Genomic DNA, 26,381 nt, shown 5'->3' on the forward strand with positions numbered 1-26,381 from the left:
AAGTCTCACAAAGTCTAGACTGCCTCCACCTCCAGCTGGATCATTTCTCTTTTTGTCTTCATTTGCTGTGGGCGCTCACCCCGAACCGTGCTGGGCGTTGGCTGGTCTGGGGATTTCGTCTAAGACCGGTAAGCTGACTATATTTCTTTTTTCTTTTGTGTATGATGGCGGTATATGCAGTATTGTACCTGTGTATGATGGCGGTGTATGCAGTATTGTAGCTGTGTATGATGGTGGTGTATGCAGTATTGTAGCTGTGTATGATGGCGGTGTATGCAGTATTGTAGAGGTGTATGATGGTGGTGTATGCAGTATTGTAGCGGTGTATGTAGTATTGTACCTGTGTATGATGGCTGTGTATGCAGTATTGTAGCGGTGTAATGATGGCGGTGTATGCAGTATTGTAGCTGTGTATGATGACGGTGTATGCAGTATTGTAGCTGTGTATGATGGCGGTGTATGCAGTATTGTAGAGGTGTATGATGGCGGTGTATGCAGTATTGTAGAGGTGTATGATGGTGGTGTATGCAGTATTGTAGCGGTGTATGTAGTATTGTACCTGTGTATGATGGCTGTGTATGCAGTATTGTGGCGTGTATCATGGCGGTGTATGCAGTATTGTAGCGGTGTAATGATGGCGGTGTATGCAGTATTATAGCGGTATAAAAATATTAATTTATAACAAAAACCGACCTTGCGGATGTAATCATAAATATGACAATCCCTTCTACAGGTGTATGCAGTATTGTAGCGGTGTATGATGGTGGTGTATGCAGTATTGTACCTGTGTATGATGGCTGTGTATGCAGTATTGTGGTGTGTATCATGGCGGTGTATGCAGTATTGTAGCGGTGTAATGATGACGGTGTATGCAGTATTGTAGCGGTGTATGTAGTATTGTACCTGTGTATGATGGCTGTGTATGCAGTATTGTGGCGTGTATCATGGCGGTGTATGCAGTATTGTAGCGGTGTAATGATGGCGGTGTATGCAGTATTATAGCGGTATAAAAATATTAATTTATAACAAAAACCGACCTTGCGGATGTAATCATAAATATGACAATCCCTTCTACAGGTGTATGCAGTATTGTAGCGGTGTATGATGGTGGTGTATGCAGTATTGTAGCTGTGTATGATGGCTGTGTATGCAGTATTGTAGCGGTGTATGATGATGGCGGTGCTCCTCATTACACCGATGGCATTATTGCTTTCTGCTATGCTTTGTTGTTGCCTAATGGTTGTCAGTTAGAGCCGCCCCTTTGGCCTGCTCCGCCCTTTTGGCCTGCTCCGCCCCTTTTGTGCCCAGACACCTTTTAGAGCTCATACACACGTCGCAGTTTTTTCATTTTTGTTTTTTTGAAACTGCAGCAAATGAATCACCAGTTCCCATTAAGCCCTGACATGTCCGGCTGTTTTTTGTGGTGTTTTTTTTTCTTGGATGCTTCATTTTGCATGCAAGAGTGCTGGAACTTGGACCTGACTTGTATGGGCTCATACCCATCACCGTAAAAAAAAAAAAGGGTCTGATATTGGTCTAGAAGCGTGGGACCAGTGTGATGCGATCTTCTTGAGCGTACAATGTGATGTTTAGCGTCTGAATGATGCACCATTTACATGTAATTGCAATGCGATTTTAACATGAGCTTTTACATAGTGGAATTCTGTTATATATAAATGTGAGATATAGAATCAGTGCTTTGTGTGCAGAGTTTACAGTACATGTATTTTATTAACACATTTTTTTCTGAAAAAAAGTGGCATAGGATCCCCCAAAATTTTATTAATCAGCAAAGGCAAAGCGGACAGTTGGGGGAAGATGTTTATAGCCTGGGAAGGGGTAATACCCATGAAGCTTCCCAGGTTATGAATATCAGCTCACAGCTGTTTATGTAACCTTTACTGGTTATTAAAATGATGGACCCCCCAAAAAATGGAGGGTTTTCTTATAACTAATAACCAGCAAAGGCTAGGCAGACAGCTGCGGACTAATATTAATAGGCTAGGAAGGGTCCATGGATACTGTACGCCCCCCCCAGGCTAAAAACATCAGCTCTTAGCCTTAATTCTGTTACAGGAGACATAGGCTTCAGTGGAATGAGCGATGACGTGATTTTGTTTTAATTTAGATTCCTTAAAAGAGTGTTATTCTTTCTAATAAGAACTTTATTCTGGGTGTTTATTTTTTCCCACAATTTGACTATGGGGTTAGTAATGGGGGCGTCTTATAGATGCCTCTCCATCACTAACCCCTGGGCTTGTCACCTGACAATACAAAGGTGACATCAACCCCAATACTATCACTCCACTTGCCACCACTACATGGCAAGTGGGAAGAGCGAGGCTAAGTGCCACAATTGGCACATCTTATAAATGCGCCTTTTCTCGGGAGGCTGAGAGCTGATGTTATTAGCCTGGGGGGGATATCTATGGCCCCTTCCTAGGCTATTAATATCAGCCCACATCTATCTGCATAGCCTTTGCTGGTTATTATAGGGGGACCCTACAACCTTTTTTTATTGGGGTGGTATCATCTTTTTAACCCCTTTCCCACCTTAGATGTATAGTTATGTCTAAGGTTGGCTCCGGTGATGAGCGATCCACCCATGGCTATTAACATGTTAAATGTCAATCTCTGACAGCAGCATGTAATGTGATTGCGCCAGAAGCGCGTCACTAATCCCGCCCATCACTAATTCCACCCATCACTAATCCCGCCCATCAGCGCCTGTGTCACATGACCGCGGGCTGCCAGCAGACCTCTAGTTGTCAATGTTGGAGTGCTAGAAGTGGTGCCCCTGACAAGTGAGCATTTCTGCTACTCAGACCAGGGCTGCACCTCTGCTATGTGAAGCACAAGCGGTCGGATAATCGCAGCTTCTAGTGTCCCATGGAGACTATTAACCCCTTTCCGACATGGGGCGTTTTATAATATGCCGATGTCAAACACCCTCCCTTTGATGTGGGTTCCGGCGATGAGCCCACATCTTTCCCAGCACATGGCAGCTGTTTTGAACCGCTGACATATGCCGCTAACAGCCGCGGGAGGAATCGCAATCCACCTGCAGCTGTTAACCTGCTAAATGCCACTGTCAACCTTACATTGTCCCCTAATCTGCGCATTCCGCCCTAGTCAGCTCCGCCTGCGCATTGCTCCTGCACGCTAATCTGCCCCGGCCGTGTCTGTCTCTGCTGTGCCTGTCTCGGCTGTGTCTGTGTGCCCCTGGCTCTGTCTGTCTCTCGGCTGTGTCTGTCTGTCTCTCGGCTGTGTCTGTCTGTCTCTCGGCTGTGTCTGTCTGTCTCTCGGCTGTGTCTGTCTGTCTCTCGGCTGTGTCTGTCTGTCTCTCGGCCGTGTCTGTCTGTCTCTCGGCCGTGTGTGTCTGTCTCTCGGCGCTGTGTGTGTCTGTCTCTCGGCTGTGTGTCTGTCTGTCTCTCGGCTGTGTGTCTGTCTGTCTCTCGGCTGTGTCCGTCTGTCTCTCGGCTGTGTCCGTCTGTCTCTCGGCTGTGTCCGTCTGTCTCTCGGCTGTGTCTGTCTGTCTCTCGGCTGTGTCTGTCTGTCTCTCGGCTGTGTCTGTCTGTCTCTCGGCTGTGTGTGTCTGTCTCTCGGCTGTGTCTGTCTGTCTCTCGGCTGTGTGTGTCTGTCTCTCGGCGCTGTGTGTGTCTGTCTCTCGGCTGTGTGTCTGTCTGTCTCTCGGCTGTGTGTCTGTCTGTCTCTCGGCTGTGTCTGTCACGTGCTCAGGTGCAGCGTGTAGATTCTCGCTTCTCCATCTTATTCGGCTGCGGCTCCGGAAGGGGCGGGGTCTGTCGGACACACCCCTCTTTCACCGAGAGACTGTTGCTATGGGCGTAGTTGGCGCCGCCCACCTGTTAGCGCCTCTCCGGGTAGTTCGGCGCTGAGCCGCAGTGGGGGAGGAGTCAGCCGCGGGTTGTGGCTGCGCCTGTTGACTACTTGAAATGCCATTGGTCACGCCTACTTAATAGGCGGAGCTTTCTACAGCTGCATTGACTCTTTAGCACAAGGGGTGGAGTCAGGGCGGAGCTGTTGCTGCGCTCGGCTGCTCTCGCGAGAATTCTCTCCTCTCGCGGGAATGTGATAGGAAGCTATGTCCGGGGGAGAGAGGAGGGAGGTGAGGAGCGGGACCGGTGCTGGGGAGGAGCGTGTGTTCGCGGACACCGCGGGGGGCCGCCTGTGGCGCTGTAGGGGGGCGGGCGCGGCTGGAAGCCGGGACTAAGTGCTACTGCTGCCCGGCGGAGGGCGAGCGTGATGGAGGGGCGTGGCCTATAGCATTGGGGCGGAGCTTGTGCTGTGGACATGGGGGTGGGAGGAGCTCGGAAAGTTTAGGGTCCCAGAGGTGGGGGTGCAGGAGCTGATGGAGAGACCCCAGTGCAGCTCACAGCATGGGTGTCAGCATGAGGCTGGCTGGGAGTTGTAGTGCGGCACCAGGAGCCCTAATGTGAAGAGATAATGAGTGATTGCAGACGGTCATCAGCACTACAACTCCCAGCATGCCGCTCACTGTGAGTTATGGTTTAACAGTGGTGTGGCGGGGCGTGCTGGGAGTTGCGGTGCTGTAGCAGGAAGGTATGCTGGGAGTTGTGGTGCAGTAGTGGCGGGGTATGCTGGGAGTTGTGGTGCAGTAGTGGCGGGGTATGCTGGGAGTTGTGGTGCAGTAGTGGCGGGGTATGCTGGGAGTTGTGGTGCAGTAGTGGCGGGGTATGCTGGGAGTTGTGGTGCAGTAGTGGCGGGGTATGCTGGGAGTTGTGGTGCAGTAGTGGCGGGGTATGCTGGGAGTTGTGGTGCAGTAGTGGCGGGGTATGCTGGGGGTTGTGGTGCAGTAGTGGCGGGGCATGCTGGGGGTTGTGGTGCAGTAGTGGCGGGGCGTGCTGGTGGTTGTGGTGCAGTAGTGGCGGGGTATGCTGGGAGTTGTGGTGCAGTAGTGGCGGGGCGTGCTGGTGGTTGTGGTGCAGTAGTGGCGGGGTATGCTGGGAGTTGTGGTGCAGTAGTGGCGGGGCGTGCTGGGAGTTGTGGTGCAGTAGTGGCGGGGCGTGCTGGTGGTTGTGGTGCAGTAGTGGCGGGGCGTGCTGGTGGTTGTGGTGCAGTAGTGGCGGGGCATGCTGGGAGTTGTGGTGCAGTAGTGGCGGGGCGTGCTGGTGGTTGTGGTGCAGTAGTGGCGGGGCGTGCTGGTGGTTGTGGTGCAGTAGTGGCGGGGTATGCTGGGAGTTGTGGTGCAGTAGTGGCGGGGTATGCTGGGAGTTGTGGTGCAGTAGTAGCTGGGTATGCTGGGGGTTGTGGTGCAGTAGTGGCGGGGCGTGCTAGGGGTTGTGGTGCAGTAGTGGCGGGGCGTGCTGGGGGTTGTGGTGCAGTAGTGGCGGGGCGTGCTAGGGGTTGTGGTGCAGTAGTGGCGGGGCGTGCTAGGGGTTGTGGTGCAGTAGTGGCGGGGCGTGCTGGGGGTTGTGGTGCAGTAGTGGCGGGGCGTGCTAGGGGTTGTGCAGTAGTGGCGGGGCGTGCTGGGGGTTGTGGTGCAGTAGTGGCGGGGCGTGCTGGGGGTTGTGGTGCAGTAGCGGCGGGGCGTGCTGGGGGTTGTGTAGTAGCAGCAGAGCATGCTGGTGGTTGCGGTGTAGTAACGGCGGGGCTTGCTGGGGGTTGCGGTGTAGTAGCGGTACGGCGTGCTGGGGTTGTGGTGTAGTAGCAGCAGAGCATGCTTGAGGTTGCGGTGCAGTAACGGCGGGGCGTGCTGGGGGTTGCGGTGTAGTAGCGGTACGGCGTGCTGGGGGTTGTGGTGTAGTAGCAGCAGAGCGTGCTTGAGGTTGCGGTGCAGTAACGGCGGGGCGTGCTGGGGGTTGCGGTGTAGTAGCGGTACGGCGTGCTGGGGGTTGTGGTGTAGTAGCAGCAGAGCGTGCTTGAGGTTGCGGTGCAGTAACGGCAGAGCGTGCTGGGGGTTGTGGTGTAGTAGCGGCGGGACGTGTGAAGTTTCAGTGTCGTATGCTGAAAACCAGCCCCACCCCATGATGTTCCCACCTCCACCCCATGATGTTCCCACCTCCACACTGCACTGTTGGTATGGTGTTTTGTGGAGAAAACTTTAAACGCAGTTGAACATGCTTTTTTTTGTTCAGCAGTGGAGTCTTGTGTGGTGAGCGTGCATACAGGCCATGGAGGTTGCGTGGTGAGCGCGCATACAGGCCATAAAGGTTGTGTGGTGAGCGCGCATACAGGCCATAAAGGTTGTGTGGTGAGCGTGCATACCGGCCATGTAGGCTGCGTGACGTGCATACCGGCCATGTAGGGTGCGTGGTGAGAGTGCGTACGGGCCATGGAGGTTGCATGGTGAGTGTGCATACAGGCCATAAAGGTTGCGTGGTGAGTGTGCGTACCGGCCATGTAGGGTGCGTGGTGAGCGTGCGTACGGGCCATGGAGGTTGCTTGGTGAGCGCGCATACAGGCCATGGAGGTTGCGTGGTGAGCGCGCATACAGGCCATGGAGGTTGCGTGGTGAGCGTGCATACAGGCCATGGGGGTTGCGTGGTGAGCGTGCATACAGGCCATGGGGGTTGAGTGCATTATTTAGTTTTCTTATAAACCATTGTACCTGCTGATTCAGGGTCTTTCTGTAGGTCTCCACAGTTGGTCCTTGGCTCTTTTGATAATTCTTTTCGCTCCTTTGTCTGACATCTAGCGGGTGAGCGCTTGGTCATGGCCGTGTTATGGTGAAATGATCTTTCCTCTTCTGGATTATGGCCCCAGCAGCGCTCACTGGAGCCTTTAGTAGTTCAGAAATACTTCTGTAACCAATGCCATCAGGATCTTTGCAACAATAAGGTTGGGAAGGTCTTGAGACATCTTGCTGGTTCCTACCCATCAGCAGATGTTTGTGTGGCACCTCGGTAATGAGACACCTTTTTATAGGCCATCAGTTGAACCATCTGATATTATATGTTTCTAAGTGTCAGGATTCCTTTCTAATTACTGAAATATTTCAGTGGGTGTCAGGACTTTCCAGGGATTTTTGCTTCTCTCCTTAGTCATGTGTTCATACTTTTTCCCTGTGTCATTTCTCATTCTAAGGGCTCCTTTCCACTTGTGAGATAAACGTCCGTGTCTCGCATGTGATAAACAAGCTCTGGCGCCGGCACTCAGGAGCGGAGCGTGCAGCTCCATGTGTTGCTATGCAGCCAAACGCTCCGCTCCGGAGTGCCGGCACCAGAGCTTGGTTTTCACATGCGAGACACGGACTTGTTTCTCGCAAATGGAAAAGAGCCCTTAGACATAAGTTAATTTATAGACATCTCTTGATTTTTTTTTTGGCCTGTGTGGAAAGGATGGGTTGCTACCAACATCTGGTTAGAATTTCAAGTCAATAGCATCTTTAGAATTAGAGTTGGTTAGAAAATTGACTTGTCCGATGCTTTTTCCACCGCTGTTCGTGTCACTCTGGCTGTTGCTGGTTATATATTATATTTCTTGTATATTTTTTCCAAAATGTGACCCCGATCTTTCAGACTGGACTAACTTGTCTCTGTGTTGCAGGTTTCCCAATGAGAGGATCATGTCGGTCTCACTGTCGGGGTGATCCATAGCATGGCTGCTTCTCGATCGACTCGTGTCACAAGATCTACCGTGGGCTTCAACGGACTGGATGAGAGCTTCTGTGGGCGCACACTGAGGAACCGCAGCATCGTTCAAGCGGACGACGACATCCCCCCGGCACTTCTAAGATCAAGGTCTCCTAAGAAAAGGCCCGAACCTGCTCCTATCCAAAAGGGAAACATCCTCAAGGGCGGCGGTGACGTGAAGCCATCGGCCCCTCGGGAGTCTTGGGTGAGCCCGAGGAAGCGGGGACTGTCTGTTTCAGAAAAGGACTATAACCAGAAAGACAGCGTGGAAAACAGCGACAAAAAGTCGAGTGGACCGCTGTCGCCCGTGCTGAAAAAAATCCGACGTTACCTGCGATCGGAGGAGCCTGGCAGCGCAGAGGAGGAGGAGGAATTGCCCAGTACATTTCAGAGGGAGTCCCCAGAGAGGAGGACCTCTGAGTCCGACCATGAGGCAGAGACCCCCAGTCCTAAGCGAACTCATCGCTATCTTCTACTGGATGATAGTAACCAAAGGGAAATCAAAAGCGTCCCTGAGCAGGACGTGAGGAAAGCGCCCCCTGATGGCGACGTGTTTAACCATCAGGCCGTTAATGGTATTGACAATGAGACTGCTGCTGTAAACTGTAATAATGGCCCGTCGGGCGGGCGACAAAACAGCACGGGTGTGTTCCTTCCCCCCAAGGAGTTAATCGTGTCCGAGAATGGGAGCTCGTTAACTCCGTGCCCCGTGCTCAGCAAAAAGGATGAGTTCCCAGACCACACCGTGCCTTGCACACACTCCGAGGAGCGGACCGACCAACCGGACCACCAAACACTTCATAACTGCCTAAACCAGACCAATGAGGCGACGGCGGGCGCCCCCTGCACCGAGCCACTGTCCACCGGACGAGACCTTGAGGAGGAGCTGGACGTGGTAGGGGACGGTGTCGCCAAGGATCACAAATCTCCCAACCCCGCTCAGGAGGAGCCGGCGGAGTGTGCGTCCGGTCTGCCGGGGTCCGAGCTTCTCGCCTCCTCGGAGATCTGCTTCTCAGACACTCAAGAACATAGATATACTTTAAGAACTTCCCCTAGGAAGCTGGCGCCTGTGAAAGACAGCCCACCTCTGTGTGGAGAGAACGGGCAGGCGGAGGAGGGCGAGACCGCCGGACTCAGTGCCGTGAATGGCTCTGGGGTGGATCCGGAAGAGGTCGGTCGCGGTGACCAAAAGCAAAGCTGCGCCGTAAAGTGTTCACAGGACAAACCCCCCTGTCCGACCTCTGTTGCAGAATGTGCCGCCCCATCCACCAAGGACAGCGGCGGTGTGCAGCCCGCAGAGGAGGAGGACGAAGAGCCCGACGTGTATTACTTCGAGTCCGACCACGTGGCGTTGAAACACAACAAAGAGTACGTGTAACCACGGTAACCTTGTCTGACGCTTCCCGGTTACGCCGTCAAGGGCGGTGAAGGGAGCTGTCTTTTGTTTGCAAAGTTTCAGTCTTTCCCATAAGTGTCTATGGGAGCCATAGAATTCTAGAATGTAAGAGTTGAAAGGGACCTCATGGGTCATCACGTCCAACCCCCTGCTCAATGCAGGACTCACTTAATCATCTCAAACTGATGTCTGTCCAGCCTCTGTGTGAAGACGTCCATTGAAGGAGAACTCGCCACCTCTCATGGTCACCTGTTCCACTCGTTGATCACGCTCACTGTCAAAACGTTTCTTCTAATATCTAATCTGTATCTCCTTTCAGTTTCATTCCATTGCTTCTCGTGTTTCCATGTGCAGATGAGAATAATGATGATCCCTCTACAATGTGACAACCCTTCAGATATTTGTAGATGGCTATTAAGTCTCCTCTTATCCTTCATTTTTGCAGCTAAACATTCCTAGATCCTTTACCCGTTCCTCGTAGGACACACTTTGCAGTCCGCTCACCATCCTGGTCGCTCTTCTCTGAACTTGCTCCCAGTTTTTCACTGTCTTTTTTAAAATGTGCCCAGAACTGGACCCAGTATTCCAGATGAGGCCTGACCTAGAAGTAGAAGGGGGGTAATGACTTCACGTGATCTAGACTAAGAGATGCTTCTCTTGCTACATCCTAGAGCTGCATTTGCCTTTTTTGCTGCTGCATCACACTGTTGACTCATGTGCAGTCTGTGATCTGTTAGTATACCCAAGTCTTTTTCGCCCGTGCTGTTGTTTAGTTCTATTCCTCCCATTCTATAGATGTAATTTTCGTTTTTCTTGCCCAGATGTAGAATCTTGCATTTCTCTCTGTCATATACCATTCTATTAGTCACTGCTCATTATTCAAGATGCAAAATAGGAATTTAAAAGTTAGGTTTCTCATTTTTTACCACTTCACCCATTTCATCCTGTAAAAATCATATAACATCTTTGACTTTTTGCTTTTGACATACCCCACCAAATCCTTTTTTGGTACTTTTGGTTTCCCTTACAAGCCTCACTTAGGGTACGTTCACACAGGACTTTTTTGCTGCTTTTTTTTGCTGCTTTTTTTTAATGCTAATTTTCAGCTGCTTTTTACAGTACCAGTAAAGCCTATGAGATTTCAGAAATCTCATGCACACACGTTGGTTTTTTGTTTGATCAGTTTTTTCTGCTTTGCTGCTTTTTTTGGACATAGGGCATGTCACTTCTTTCAGCGTTTTTGCTGCGTTTTTGCAGCGTTTTTTCACCCATTGACTTGAATGGGTGATGAAAAAAACGCAGCAAAAACGCTGCAAAAAACGCATGTAGCATTATTTGCTGCTTTTTTTGTGCAGAAAATCATGGCCAGCAGGAAGGGATCTCACAGCCAAGAGCTTAGGGGTGTGGTTAGTGAGGTGTGAAGAGCCATTGTGAGGTGTCCTGATTGTGATCTATTGTGAGGGAGTTTCTGGTAGTGAGGTGTTAGCCATGTCTTGGTATAGGAGGATGGGCATTAGGCCACATTCACACGCTGCGGGTTCCTCTGCGGGTTAATCCCGCAGCGGAATTGAAAGTCTGCAGGGCAAAACCGCTGCGGTTATCCCTGCAGATTTATCGCGGTTTGTTCCGCGGTTTCCGCTGCGGGATTACTGCTGTACTATTGATGCTGCATATGCAGCAATATGCAGCATCAATAGTAATGTAAAAAATAATAAAAATTGGCTATACTCACCCTCTGACGTCGCGATCTCCCCAGCGCTGCAAGCGGCTGTGCCGACAAGGACCTTCGTGACGTCACGGTCATGTGACCGCGGCGTCATCACGGTCATGTGACTGCGACGTCACCACAGGTCCTGTTCGGCACAGCAACTGAGACCGGACGCCGCGGGCAGCGCTGAGAGGTGAGTATAGCATGATTTTTTTATTTTAATTCTTTTTTTTACACACACATATGGTTCCCAGGGCCTGGAGGAGAGTCTCCTCTCCTCCACCCCGGGTACCACCCGCACATTAACCGCTTACTTCCCGCAACGTGGGCACAGCCCCATGCGGGAAGTTAGCGGTTCAATGCATTCCTGTGGGTGCAGAATCGCAGCGATTCTGCACAAAGAAGTGACATGCTGCAGGTTGTAAACTGCTGCGTTTCTGCGCGGTTTTTCCCGCAGCATGTGCACAGCGGTTTGCGGTTTCCATAGGGTTTACATGTTCATGTAAACGCTATGGAAACTGCTGCGGACCCGCAGCATCAAAATCGCCGCGGTTCCGCGGTAAAAACCGCAAAGTGTGAACATGGCCTTAATGTTTCCCAAGTAATCATGGAGGTAATATTTTTTTTAATTTGTGATATATCTATCTATCCGATTGTTTGCAGTGGTACACTTTGCGATGCTCATGTGCTGTTATGTACATGTTCATGTGTTCTGCATGTGTATGTCTGTATCTTCCTTGTCATGAATGTTGGCTTCATTTCATCTTGCATTTGGTAATTACTTTTTCATTTATTTTTGCAAGGTGGAAACAATGCCTGTAATTTGGGATTTAGCTTGCCCAAACTACAGTGATCGTCAAAAAAAGGCAGATGCATGGCATGTAATCTGCCGTAAATTGTTCCCCCGCTGGGATGAAGGCGATGCTAAGCTCCACTGGGAGATTGGTAAATAAAAAACTTAACATATGTCCTTTTCTAACAAATTAAATGACCAGGTAGTAGGTAAATACTAGTGATGTGAACGTGCTCTGATAACGTGTTATGTGAGCGTGCTTGAGTACTAACTGAGTGTCTTTGGTGTAGTCATCAAACATGTTTGATTCACCATATACCACAAAAAAAAACGCATGAAAAAAACGCACCAAAAACGCACCTATAAGCAGCTGAAAATTAGCATAAAAAAAAGCAGCAAAAAAGTCCTGTGTGAACGTACCCTTACTGGCTTTATCTCTTCTATTCCCTGGAGACAGCAGTATATTCTTTATTAGATATGCCCCTTCTTTCCATTTGATCTACATTTCTTTTGTCCTTTTTAACAAGTGATTAAGTTCTAGGTTCATCCACCCTGGTCTCTTTAATTGCTTCCAGTTCTTCTTTCTTTTCTGGATTGTTACCAATTGTGTGGTGAGAATTTCATTTAGTAAATTCTCCCATCCTTCCTACCCATGTTCTGAGTCCTCTGACCGGAGCGGTGGTCGTGTCTCTTTCGGCACTATCGGGGCCAGTGTGGGTTCCGGCTGTGGGGTCCCGGCTCTGAAGCCCCCACCGATCAGCATGTTATCTGCTATCCAGTGGTAAGGTGGTAATTTCTTCTTACAAGTTGGCCCCTTTTTTAAAGTGTTTTTCTCCTGTTCATAGATAGATAGATATTGCTGGTGAATAAAAGCAATTTTGCACTTTTCTGCTTGTTGAAATTTTCTATTTTTGAGATATTCACACTTTTGTTTACAGGTCGTCATGGAAACCGACCACCGCTGCTGGATGGCAGAACATCTTCAACACTTACAAGCTCTTCTGTATTCAGCTTCTGACCCCTGTTTTGAAGCTGCCAGGAGCTGGAGTGCTGTTACCTCCTGGTCTCGAACAGGTTCTGTGCGGTGCTTACAAGCTGGACCAAAGCGGTGGTCGGTCTCCTGAGCAACAAGCTGTAAACAAGTGGTAATATCTGAAGAACGGCTGCTAATTTTAAGCAGTTGAAAATAGCAAAACTGCTTGTACTTACCAGCCCCATCCAGTAATGTCCATCTATAAAGATGTGAATGTCCCTTGTAACGTCTAAGTCTATAAACTGGATTTGTTGCCGCAGCGGGAGGTGGTTGGTGATGGCTGCCTTGGTAAAACGCCATCTTTGTGCATCGAGTGCAGGATCGGAACAGGCAGCCGGGCACCCATGACCCTGTTACTCTTCACTGATACCCCCAACAGGTGCCATCACAGCGAGTCCCTCCGTTCTCACTAATCTGCCGAGATTTTCATTTTTCAGCTGATTGGGGTCTGCAGAATGAATGACTAGTGCCCTGTCAGTGGACTCATCCTCTGTGTATCACTGTACATACACTGGAGAACGAGGGACCAGTGACCGGTCAGTGAGCTCATCCTCTGGGCATCACTGTACATACACTGGAGAACGAGGGACCAGTGACCGGTCAGTGAGCTCATCCTCTGGGCATCACTGTACATACACTGGAGAACGAGGGACCAGTGACCGGTCAGTGAGCTCATCCTCTGTGTATCACTGTACATACATTGGAGTACGAGGGACCAGTGACCGGTCAGTGAGCTCATCCTCTGTGTATCACTGTACATACACTGGAGAACGAGGGACCAGTGACCGGTCAGTGAGCTCATCCTCTGTGTATCACTGTACATACACTGGAGAACGAGGGACCAGTGACCGGTCAGTGAGCTCATCCTCTGTGTATCACTGTTCATACACTGGAGAACGAGGGACCAGTGACCGGTCAGTGAGCTCATCCTGTGTATATCTGTACATTAGAGAACGAGGGACCAGTGACCGGTCAGTGAGCTCATCCTCTGTGTATCACTGTACATAGACTGGAGAACGAGGGACCAGTGACCGGTCAGTGAGCTCATCCTCTGTGTATCACTGTACATAGACTGGAGAACGAGGGACCAGTGACCGGTCAGTGAGCTCATCCTCTGTGCATCACTGTACATAGACTGGAGAACGAGGGACCAGTGACCGGTCAGTGAGCTCATCCTCTGTGTATCACTGTACATAGACTGGAGAACGAGGGACCAGTGACCGGTCAGTGAGCTCATCCTCTGTGTATCACTGTACATAGACTGGAGAACGAGGGACCAGTGACCGGTCAGTGGGCTCATCCTCTGTGTATCACTGTACATACACTGGAGTACGAGGGACCAGTGACCGGTCAGTGAGCTCATCCTCTGTGTATCACTGTACATAGACTGGAGAACGAGGGACCAGTGACCGGTCAGTGGGCTCATCCTCTGTGTATCACTGTACATACACTGGAGTACGAGGGACCAGTGACCGGTCAGTGAGCTCATCCTCTGTGCATCACTGTACATAGACTGGAGAACGAGGGACCAGTGACCGGTCAGTGGGCTCATCCTCTGTGTATCACTGTACATACACTGGAGAACGAGGGACCAGTGACCGGTCAGTGAGCTCATCCTCTGTGCATCACTGTACATACACTGGAGAACGAGGGACCAGTGACCGGTCAGTGAGCTCATCCTCTGTGTATCACTGTACATTGACTGTAAGTATTTATTTGAGGCTGTTACTTGGATATTGAGGTTTTTTTCTCCTCCAGGATGTAGGATTTATTCTTCTGTGATTGCGGTCGATCTGCCGGGTAATCCATCTGTTTCACGTCATAAGAACTCTTCATGGAAGTCTGGATTGTGCTGTTCCTGTATTATCCCTGCTGGAAATATAGATGATGAAATTGACAACTGGGTGTAAGGGTATGTGCACACGTTCAGGATTTTTCGCGTGTTTTTCGCTATAAAAACGCGATAAAACGCATAAACGCATACATATGCATCCTATCATTTAGAATGCATTCTGCAATTTTTGTACACAAGACGCGTTTTTTTTCCATGAACAAAACGCATTGCGGTAAAAAAAAGCAGCATGTTCATTAATTTTGCGGATTTTTCACGTTTTTCTCGCTATTTAATGCATTGGGAAAAAACGCATGCGGGTTTCTGGCAGAAATGTCCGTGATTTGTCAGGAAATTTCTGCAAGAAATCCTGAACGTGTGCACATACCCTTACCCTTCACTAGCAGAAGGGTTGGGGGGAGGAGGGGTCCTACTTTGTGACTGTCAGCAGCGGTCGTGTCAGATTGTGCGGAGCTCCCCACATTCCTGGAGATCCGTCCAGAGATGTAATACTGACGGCTAGTGATGAGCGAGTATACTCGTTGCTCGGGGGTCCTCCGAGTATTTGTTAGTGTTTGGAGGTTTAGTTTTCATCTCCTCAGCTGAATGATTTACAGCTATTCGCCTGCTTGATTACATGTTGGAATTCCCTAGCAACCAGGCAACCCCCACATGTACTCAGCCTGGCTAGTAGCTGTAAATCATTCAGCTGAGGTGATGAAAACTAAATCTTCGAGCACTAACAAATACTCGGAGGTCACCCGAGCAACGAGTATACTCGCTCATCACTACTGACGGCCATCTCTGTAGTGGTCACTAGATGGCGCCGTTATACCACTGCTGTCTATCGCTAGATCTGATGTACGCAGCTCCACCACAGGTTTATCATGTGCCCCCCTCACTCCTTGCGTCCCCCCGAACTCCTTCTCTGGATCTTACATCGCTATTTGCAGTTTGTTGCACAAAAAATGCTGATTGTCTCCGAACTGTTAGACAATACAAAGGGTTAATTAAAGGGTCCACCCATAAACTTATATATAACATTGTATTTGAAAGGAAGACCCCCTAATCCTCAGCTCATTTCTGGGGCCCTGGAGGTCTGCTGCCCTTTTTTGTTTGAGGAGCGCGCCATCAATCATTTCAGTATCATTTCGGTTAGCAGTTGGGCAGCTCCCCGTCACTGGGCCGGCCTAGCGGTTAGCAGTAGTCAGCTCCCCGTCATTGGGCCGGCCTAGCGGTTAGCAGTCGGTCAGCTCTCAGTCATTGGGCCGGCCTAGCGGTTAGCAGTCGGGCAGCACCCCATTATTGGGCCAGCCTAGCGGTTAGCAGTCGGTCAGCTCCCCGTCATTGGGCCGGCCTAGCGGTTAGCAGTCGGTCAGCTCTCAGTCATTGGGCCGGCCTAGCGGTTAGCAGTCGGTCAGCTCTCAGTCATTGGGCCGGCCTAGCGGTTAGCAGTCGGGCAGCACCCCATTATTGGGCCAGCCTAGAGGTTAGCAGTCGGTCAGCTCCCAGTCATTGGGCCGGCCTAGCGGTTAGCAGTCGGGCAGCACCCCATAATTGGGCCGGCCAGGCGGTTAGCAGTCGGGCAGCTCCCCGTCATTGGGCCGGCCTAGCGGTTAGCAGTCGGGCAGCACCCCATAATTGGGCCGGCCAGGCGGTTAGCAGTCGGGCAGCTCCCCGTCATTGGGCCGGCCTAGCGGTTAGCAGTCGGGCAGCACCCCATAATTGGGCCGGCCAGGCGGTTAGCAGTCGGGCAGCTCCCCGTCATTGGGCCGGCCTAGCGGTTAGCAGTCGGGCAGCACCCCATCACAAACTGCACAGATCACATGCTGACACTAGAAATTAGAAAGGCCTGATGAGACCCAGGACGGAAGCGGACCCCCTGCTTGTTGTCTCATGTTTGCGGCCACCAGCAAATAGCTGGTCTGTAAGGGGTTAACTAGAAAGCTGGCCATTGATTATGGTGCCACCTGGTGGCTGCTTGAGGAAGGGCACATGCTGAAAACCTGCAAGGGCGACTCATTATCAGGCTGCAGACTAAAATGTGGCACAATTTTCACATTATTTTTTAAGAATTAGATTAGAATTATAGCGCAGCGGCCGCATCTCACGGCTCCTGGTGCAGCTTACGAGGGTCCGGCCCTGAAGTCTGTCTTATTAGATCTGTGTATTCCCCAATAACTATCTTGTAAAAAACTTTTATAACTGTTTAGTGTGGTATATTCATTGTGCCTTTCCTCTGTTTCTCCTCCTGGAAATGTAGAAATAATGATAACTGGGCGTTACCAGATTGGGGGGTCCACATTCTCCAATCAGTGCGGACGCTGACAGACTGAAGGGACAAGCAACATGCTGGGTTCTGACTAGAGGTGTCCCAGAGTTGGTACAATCCTGGACAGACATGGGGTGGGCTGGAGGGGCCACATTCTCTACCTCCTGGGGCCCGTGATTGATAATTGTGCTTGATGACTTTCCTGTACACCCGGGCTGTGGACTCGGTAAGCCAAACCTGCGACTCCTCAATTTCCCTGACTCCCGACTCCACAGCACTGGTCACTACTGGCATGGACATAAAGTGCAGCACAGATTCATCTCCACTAAAAGCCGAGGTCCTGAGATCAGGGACAGAACAGACATTTATAGGACATTTTATGACTTTGAGTGTCAAACTCTGGCCCACAGGGTGAGTGTATGTATCCCTCAATGCCAGGCGGGCCCCACGCCTAGCATCGTACTTTCAACTGTATCAGCATTCTGGACTTTGTGGAGCCATTATACTGTATGGAGGGCTGTGTGGGGCCATTATACTATATGGAGGGCTGTGTGGGGCCATTGCACTATATGGAGGGCTGTTTGGAGCCATTATACTGTATGGAGGGCTTTTTGGGGTCATCTATATATATAATTGTCTAAGGGTTTTTCCGTCTGTCTGTCTGTCTGTCTGTCTGTCTGTCTGTCTGTCTGTCTGTCTTTCTGTCTGTCTGTCTGTCTGTCTGTCTGTCTGTCCTGGAAATCACTCCATATAAGGTATGGTCTACAAACAGGATACCTTATATGGAGTGGTCGGCGGTTTGTAGACCATACCTTATATGGAGTGGTCGGCGGTTTGTAGACCATACCTTATATGGAGTGGTCGGCGGTTTGTAGACCATACCTTATATGGAGTGGTTGGCGGTTTGTAGACCATACCTTATATGGAGTGGTCGGCGGTTTGTAGACCATACCTTATATGGAGTGGTTGGCGGTTTGTAGACCATACCTTATATGGAGTGGTCGACGGTTTGTCGGGCGGCCTCGACCAATCAGAGATGGGCACAGCATGGCGACGATGATGTCATAATGGTTGCCATGGCGACGATGATGTCATAAAGGTTGCCTCGACCAATCAGCGACGGGCACAGTCTGCCGCGAATCACATACTACGGGGACATGCATATTCTAGAATACCCGATGCATTAGAATCGGGCCACAGTCTAGTTATACTATATTGAGGTCTGTGTGGGGCCATTACACTTTATGGAGGGCCGTGTGGGGCCTGTTATACTGTATGGAGGGCTTTGTGGGGCCATTATACTGTATGGAGGGCTTTGTGGGGCTATTATACTGTATGGAGGGCTTTGTGGGGCCATTATACTCTATGGAGGGCTGATCGGGGCCGTTGCACAGTATGGAGGGCTGTGTGGGACCATTATACTGTATGGAGGGCTGTGTGGGGCCATTACACTGTATGGAGGGCTGTGTGGCGCCATTACACTGTATTAAGGGTTGTGTGGGGCCTGTTATACTGTATGGAGGGCTGTGTGTGGCCTGTTATACTGCATGGAGGGCTGTGTGGGGCCATTATATTGCATGGAGGGCTGTGTGGGGCCATTACACTGTATGGAGGGCTGTGTGTGGCCATAACACTGTATGGAGGGCTGTGTGGGGCCTGTTATACTGCATGAAAGGCTGTGTGGGACCATTACACTGTATGGAGGGCTGTGTGGGGCCTGTTATACTGCATGAAAGGCTGTGTGGGACCATTACACTGTATGGAGGGCTGTGTGGGGCCTGTTATACTGTATGGAAGGCTGTGTGGGGCCTGTTATACTTCATGGAGGACTGTGTGGGACCATTATACTATATGGAGGGCTGTGTGTGGCCATTACAATGAATGGAGGTTTGTGTGGGGCCTGTTATACTGTATGGAAGGCTGTGTGGGACCTGTTATACTGCATGGAGGGCTGTGTGGGGCTATTACACTGTATGGAGGGCTGTGTGTGGCCATTACAATGTATGGAGGGTTGTGTGGGGCCTGTTATACTGCATGAAAGGCTGTGTGGGACCATTACACTGTATGGAGGGCTGTGTGGGGCCTGTTATACTGTATGGAAGGCTGTGTGGGGCCTGTTATACTTCATGGAGGACTGTGTGGGACCATTATACTATATGGAGGGCTGTGTGGCCATTACAATGAATGGAGGTTTGTGTGGGGCCTGTTATACTGTATGGAAGGCTGTGTGGGACCTGTTATACTGCATGGAGGGCTGTGTGGGGCTATTACACTGTATGGAGGGCTGTGTGTGGCCATTACAATGTATGGAGGGTTGTGTGGGGCCTGTTATACTTCATGGAGGGTTGTGTGGGGCCATTATACTGTATGGAGGGCTATGTGGGGATTACAGTAGGGTCATCATACTGTGCATGTGGATGAATTCACAGTGGGGGTATTATACTTTGTTTTGGGGGCACTTTTTTCCCCATCATACTTTATTACTTGTATTATTCAAGGTTTTTATCCTTTGTTGTTAGATATTTATATTAGGTCATCGGCCCATCTGCTTTTTACTGCTGTTGTATAACAGATTATATTATTCCAATATTTTATTTTAAGATCTGTTCATCGTACTTTGTGTGTGGGCCGCTCCCTTTATGTTCATCGTTCTATTTGATGATGAGGAAAAACTTTCTCACTTGTAGACATTTCTTTAATATCCAGGTTGGCTGGAAGTTAGTAATTTTGTGCCTCTGCGTATATGAATGTGACGTCGCTGCATATGGAGGTGGGTGGGCAGGCGCAGATACTTGGTCACGTCTCTGCCCTCTCCCCCCTCCAGGTCCTGGGTCACGTCTCTGCCCCCCGTCCCCCCGCAGATCTTTGGTTGCGTCTCTACCCCCCCCGCAGGTCTTTGGTCGCGTCTCGCCATCGCCGCTGACTGTCACATCTGTCCCCGCAGTTATCAGAGGCTCTTACAGACGATTTCCGTGCTGGAGGCGCAGCGCTCGCAGGCTGTGCTAGATATGGAGAGGTTATCGCAGCACCAAAGGGACGCCGTGACCGATCCCATAGGATTTGTGGAAAAACTTCAAGAGAAGGTATGGAGCTGAGCGCCTCGACGCTTCCTACATGAAAATGCTGGCGCCTGCAGGGTTAAGTGGAGTGACACTGCGAGCTCAGTGATGCATCCCCCGAACACCCGAATTTTCATGTCGCAATATTATTTATTTTTATTTTGGAGAGAGCTCGGGTCTCAGCTGCTGCCCTACCGAGGCGGTGCATGACAGCTGCTGCCCTACTGAGGCGGTGCATGACCGCTGCTGCCCTACCGAGGCGGTGCGTGACCGCTGCTGCCCTACCGAGGCGGTGCGTGACCGGGGCTGCCCTACCGAGGCGGTGCGTGACCGGGGCTGCCCTACCGAGGCGGTGCGTGACCGGGGCTGCCCTACCGAGGCGGTGCGTGACCGGGGCTGCCCTACCGAGGCGGTGCGTGACCGGGGCTGCCCTACCGAGGCGGTGCGTGACCGGGGCTGCGCTCTGGCACGGTTCAGAGTTTTCTTGCAGGTCGGGTTTGGGCGCAGAGTCTCATATTTGTGGGAGACGATGATACGATCCCGTGGTTTTTAAACAATCTACCCGGTGCCCAAATTTCTACTTAGTAATGCAGGTTTGCATCCACTTGGACCCCATGACAACTCTGCCCGTCCTCCGCAGTTTGTGCTGTTGTATGGAGGGTTGAGGGTTTTTTTTTTTTTTTTTTTAACATTCTCCCCTGATAACTTGTAATTGGAGACAACCCCTTTAAGAGCTATAGGTTGAGCCGCACATTCCTTTTTTTTTTTTCTTTTTCTGGTTGCTATGGTAATTGATATTACCGTGGTGATGAGCATGCATGGATACCAGCCGGCTCTGCTGTCATCTCTGTGTGACCTGACGGCTGATGAGACCCAAGAATTTATTGTGAAAGTTGTGACCGCGCGTTCTCCGGCCGGCGGTGGTAAGACTACATCTCCCCTTACATTGGTCCGTGTGGGGGCATGCTGGGAGATGTAGTGTCAGAGCGGCTGGAGACCACGTTTCTATTGTTCTTTTGACTATTAACCCGACCATGCTTTCAATTACGGGCAGCGGAGGAGATGACGTCCCCATGACAACACTGCCGGGATATCTGTAGATAAAGATGGAAGTCTCCGCAGAGTAGAGGATGAGAGTCCGGTCACTGCAGAACCCCCAGCGTTCAAGGAAGCGGGGTCCGAGCATCGGCAGCCGGGGGGGGGGGGTGTCTGGCGACGACTGGCAGCCTCGGGGGTCCCATGCCCTTTTTCAATGTCATTGAAATTCAAGGGAAAAGAAAGCGGTCACTGGGGAGCGCTGTGAGGGTCACAGTTAAAATTAAAAGCAAAGGGTCCACCGCAGCTCCAGCCGTTAACCTTCTAGGAGGATACAAAAAGCTGTAAAGAATAGTAATAACGGTCCTAGGAGCACTGGAAATGGGACCAAAACAAGGATTTTAGTGTTGAACCACAACGCGTTTCAACGGTTAAACCGTCTTCATCAGGTGGAAGTTTATTAATGGAGAGCAGGAAGGGGTATTTAAACAAATAGCAGCCAATAACATTCAGTCAGCAGGTCACATGATAAAATAGTAAGGTCACATGATAAAATAGTAAGGTCACATGGTAAAAACACAATAGGAACCAAATTATGTATATATAAAAAAGATTAAATAAAGCCCCTAGACCTGATTAAAATATAAAACATGATAAAAAGCAGAACTAAGACAACATATAATAAAATGACACTATAAAAACGACTTAAAAACAGAGAGATCACTTGTTAACCCTTTCAATGATAAGATTTAACCCTTCAGGCGCCAGAGTCCCCAACTTAAAAATCCAGAAACTTTCCCTATTAATCAAGCTCCCATACCGATCAGATACATTGTCTGGTATAAAATCTATAATCGTTAGTTTAAGAGATTCTAAATTTTTTTTGGTGCTTGGTTAAAAAATGCTTTGATAGGCTATGCAACATAAAACCATTCCTAATATTATGGCGATGCTTGTTCAGTCTTGCGTGCATGGTCTGTATAGTCCGTCCAACGTATTGGAGCCCACATCCGCACTCTATTAGATATACTACAAATGAGGATTGACAGTTAACATGGTAGTTGATTCTGTAATTAATATTAGTAGTATTGGATGTGAATTCTTTAACACCATTTCTGATGGAGTTACAACATAGACATTTTTAAAGAATTGTAGAAAGCATAAATGGCTTCTAACAAGATGAAAGAGCATAATAGCATGTATAGAAGCCAAAAAATGGAAAGAAGTGTGCAGGACACACCAGGTTAATACATTACCACAACAGAACGGTGTACGAGTCCCAATGGTAGAAAAAGACAACTTTATTGAAATTATAACAAATGAGACAGGTCAAACAATAGCAGTGGAGGGTTAAAACCGGCTCATGGGCCGTAACTGCAATAGGGGGAACAGAGCGGTGCCCGCAATACAAATGGTAAAAATATAGGTAAAACCCACATGTAGTCCATAAATCAACCTAATCACAAGCATTTAATATAATCCAATAGTGGAGGTATAAGAGGGAAATATGGATGGGCCCACATGGGAGATGTAACATACCAATCAGATGTAAGTATCGCGTCGGCACCACGATGTCCCCCTCCTCCCGACGCGCGTTTCGGGTGTCCCTTCCTCAAAACTGGTTCAAGACGCCCTTTCTATAACAGGAATATTGTCCCAATATGAATGTATGCAGAAAATTAGAAGTAAAACTAGTAGGGGTGCTAAATCCTTGACCTCTGAATTTGCCAAGTGGAGCTTGGTTACAACTTTTAATCAATCTCATGCTACTATCCAAAGACTTTTGAAAAAATATTGGTTCATATTGGAAGGTGACCCGATATTCTCAGGTCACATCCCTACCCACCCCAGAATATCTTATAGGCGGAATCGCACACTCCGCAACCTAGTTGCACCCAGCAATACAGTTATTAGCCCCAGTGCCATATCCGCGACCCAGCTAACAGAAAATCCCGGCTGTTTTGGTTGCAGATATGCAAAAAGTCTATGTTGTAACTCCATCAGAAATGGTGTTAAAGAATTCACATCCAATGCTACTAATATTAATTACAGAATCAGCTACCATGTTAATTGTCAATCCTCATTTGTAGTATATCTAATAGAGTGCGGATGTGGGCTCCAATACGTTGGACGGACTATACAGACCATGCATGCAAGACTGAACAAGCATCGCCATAATATTAGGAATGGTTTTAGGTTGCATAGCCTATCAAAGCATTTTTTAACCAAGCACCAAAAAAATTTAGAATCTCGTAAACTAACGATTATAGACTTTATACCAGACAATGTATCTGATCGGTATGGGAGATTGATTAATAGGGAAAGTTTCTGGATTTTTAAGTTGGGGACTCTGGCGCCTGAAGGGTTAAATCTTACCATTGAAAGGGTTAACAAGTGATCTCTTGGTTTTTAAGTCCTTTTTATAGTGTCATTTTATTATATGTTGTCTTATTTCTGCTTTTTATCATGTTTTATATTGTAATCAGGTCTAGGGGCTTTATTTAATCTTTTTTTATATACCGTATACATCATTTTGTTCCTATTGTGTTTTTACCATGTGACCTTACTATTTTGTCATGTGACTTGTTCTTATCATGTGACCTGCTGACTGTGAATGTTATTGGCTGCTATTTGTTAAAATACCCCTTCATGCTCTCCATTAATAAACTTCCACCTGATGAAGACGGTTTAACCGTTGAAACGCGTTGTGGTTCAACACTAAAATCCTTGTTTTGGTCTCATTTCCAGCGCTCCTAGGACCGTTATTACTATTCTTTACTGCTTTTTCAATGTCATGGTGGTCTTGCACGTCATGGTGGTCTTGCACACGTCCACCACGGTGGTATTTGTACTTGGGTCTGGGGGAGACGGCTGCGAGCTGGCCTCTTATGTCCATGAGCCCATAGACCATGGTGTCGCCCTTTAAACAGGAGACGCCATAACCCTATTATCATGACTGTGTGGAAAAGTGATTGTACCCCTGTGAGATAAGAGCCTGATCTCCAGGACCCCCGATAATTACCCCATAATAACGAATCGTCCTTTTCTCCAGGTGGACGTTGGGATCCCGCGGCCCCAAAGGATCGTCCAGTTACCAGAGATCTCCTGGGACCAGTACACGACGGCGCTGGGAAACTTCGAGCGAGAGTTCAGGAACAGAAAGAGGAACTCGCGGAGGGTGAAGCTCATCTTTGATAAAGGTCGGTGCCCCCCCCCCCCCCCCCCCCCCCCCCAAAGTTAGGAGGGACATATCGGGAAATCGCTCAACTAGCAGCTCCCCTGAGCCCGACTTCAGTCGCACTTGGGTAGAAAAAAAAAAAATACTAAGTAGAAAAAGTTAAAGTCTTCTGTCCCTGACGAGCCGGCGTTTGTTGTTGCAGTCGGGTTACACACCAGTCCTCAGCGAGCGAGCGACCAGGACGGAGAATCCACATCGTACTCGGTGCTGCCCCAGAGCGACAGTCAGGAGAGCTCCGCCAGCAGCGTCCAGGTGATCGGGGGCGGTGAAAGCGCCGGAGGTGGACGCAGTGATTTATGGGGTGGATCTTTTGGCAGAATATTTGTAGAGCGGATTCTCGGAGTGTAGAGTAATAAGATCACAAACAAGTGTGAAAAATAGAACGGCACTAGAGCAATACAAATTCCAATAGACAGGACTGAAGGTGGACAGCTGGTAATCAGGCGTCACGAATGCTAAGGGTTTTGGTGCTCTGCATGAAAATGTCAAGCGAAAATCCAAGTTCAAAGAAGAAAAGAATATGCGGCACTCACCCCAAGGTAGCAGTGAAGTTCGTGGACTTTATTGGAGAAAATATATGAAATACATCCGTCAGAACATCAGAAATGCAGGTATACAGGAGGGTGCTGGAGTACGGCCGTTTCGCACACAAATGTGCTTCAACGGGTCCAGAAGGTAGATTACAACACGTCATTTCCTTTTAAAGGATCTCTGACTTGTATATATAATTAGAAACGTGACATCAAACTTGTGAGTAATTAGTGACTGTGACATATTATATTATAAATAATCTACATACAGACATACAATTTAAATAGGATACTTCATTTTATACATTCTATCTAAACATCATATAATATACGATATTATCCTATTTATAAATACCATTTAATAACTACTCAAATAGCATCAATGCCATACCATATTAAACAGTCCTATAGAAATACAGACATATCAAGCTTGTCATTTAGGCCGATTGGCCCCTGAGCGCCCCAAATGCCCCAAAATTTGCATATAAACGTGCTCATAACCTATCAGATTTATTGGTACATAATAGAATATCTGTACCTAGAAATAATTGGCTTACTAGTAATACATCAACCGGTAATTATAAATGCGGTAATTGTAGGTTTTGTTACCTCCACATAACAAGAAATCCTTCACAAATAGGCTCTATTACCCATGTCGTGAAAGATTTTATTTCTTGTAAGAGTAAATTTGTCGTTTATGTTTTGTTCTGTCCTTGCCGATATTTTATATCGGTAAAACAATAAGACCGCTGATCAAGAGGTTTAGAGAGCATTATAATTCAATTACAACAGGTAAAGGCTGCCTAAGATTAATTCAACATATGAAAGAAAAACATGACACTAATCCTGACTTGCTCAGTTTTGCTGGTATAGAAATCGTGACGTATTCCTCACAGGGAGGCGATCAAAAGAGATTTCTCTTACAAAAAGAAGCCAAATGGATTCTAAATGCAAACGCTCAGGGGCCAATCGGCCTAAATGACAAGCTTGATATGTCTGTATTTCTATAGGACTGTTTAATATGGTATGGCATTGACGCTATTTGAGTAGTTATTAAATGGTATTTATAAATAGGATAATATCGTATATTATATGATGTTTAGATAGAATGTATAAAATGAAGTATCCTATTTAAATTGTATGTCTGTATGTAGATTATTTATAATATAATATGTCACAGTCACTAATTACTCACAAGTTTGATGTCACGTTTCTAATTATATATACAAGTCAGAGATCCTTTAAAAGGAAATGACGTGTTGTAATCTACCTTCTGGACCCGTTGAAGCACATTTGTGTGCGAAACGGCCGTCGTCCGTACTCCAATACCGCACCCTCCTGTATACCTGCATTTCTGATGTTCTGACGGATGTATTTCATATATTTTCTCCAAAAAAGTCCACGAACTTCACTGCTACCTTGGGGTGAGTGCCGCATATTCTTTTCTTCTTTGAGCTTAGAGTAATAAGATCATCGCCTGTTTCTCCCATTTAGTATCAGGGATATTCTGGTCCATTGGAGATGCTGTAGTTCTGCAGATCGGCCACTAGATGTCAGCAGAGAAGGCTCCGGTCTGTCGCGCTTTACCACTATGTTCCCATCGCAGACCAGCTCTTAAAGGGACAGTCCTGCTCCGCTCACTGCCGCTGTCATAGATTAGCGGGACAGGTGACGTCTTCTGATACCTGCCTGGTCACCTGTATGGAGTAACTATAACATTTGGGGGTCGACTCCGGAGCGCCCCGGGCAAACGGCTGATTTTGTAGAGGAAAATTCAGATGTCATTCAGGTGCACGGCCGTCCTTGTATTCTAACAAGGTCCAGCGCTCATCTGTGGCACCAGCGTGGTGGTGAGGGTCCCAAGCGCATTCTG

General features: G+C 48.7%; 1 protein-coding gene across 4 annotated transcripts in view; it reads left to right on the forward strand.

The window, feature by feature from the left end:
- The window catches only part of ZZZ3 (zinc finger ZZ-type containing 3), a 59,182-nt gene that overhangs the window by 19,257 nt on the left and 13,544 nt on the right, over window positions 1-26,381 (forward strand). For 2 of the 4 annotated variants that reach the window (XM_077277552.1, XM_077277556.1), the window contains exons 2-5: window positions 7,528-8,981; window positions 19,591-19,729; window positions 23,793-23,940; window positions 24,121-24,230. In XM_077277552.1, coding sequence (XP_077133667.1) covers window positions 7,579-8,981; window positions 19,591-19,729; window positions 23,793-23,940; window positions 24,121-24,230 — 1,800 coding nt within the window. In that variant the 5' untranslated portion in view covers window positions 7,528-7,578. Of the gene's footprint in view, window positions 1-3,778; window positions 4,127-6,785; window positions 6,885-7,527; window positions 8,982-19,590; window positions 19,730-23,792; window positions 23,941-24,120; window positions 24,231-26,381 lie in introns of those variants that run through there. The other 2 variants (XM_077277554.1, XM_077277555.1) reach the window with 2 other exon arrangements.

This window comes from Ranitomeya variabilis, chromosome 8, assembly GCF_051348905.1.
Source record: "Ranitomeya variabilis isolate aRanVar5 chromosome 8, aRanVar5.hap1, whole genome shotgun sequence".
Taxonomy (NCBI): domain Eukaryota; kingdom Metazoa; phylum Chordata; class Amphibia; order Anura; family Dendrobatidae; genus Ranitomeya; species Ranitomeya variabilis.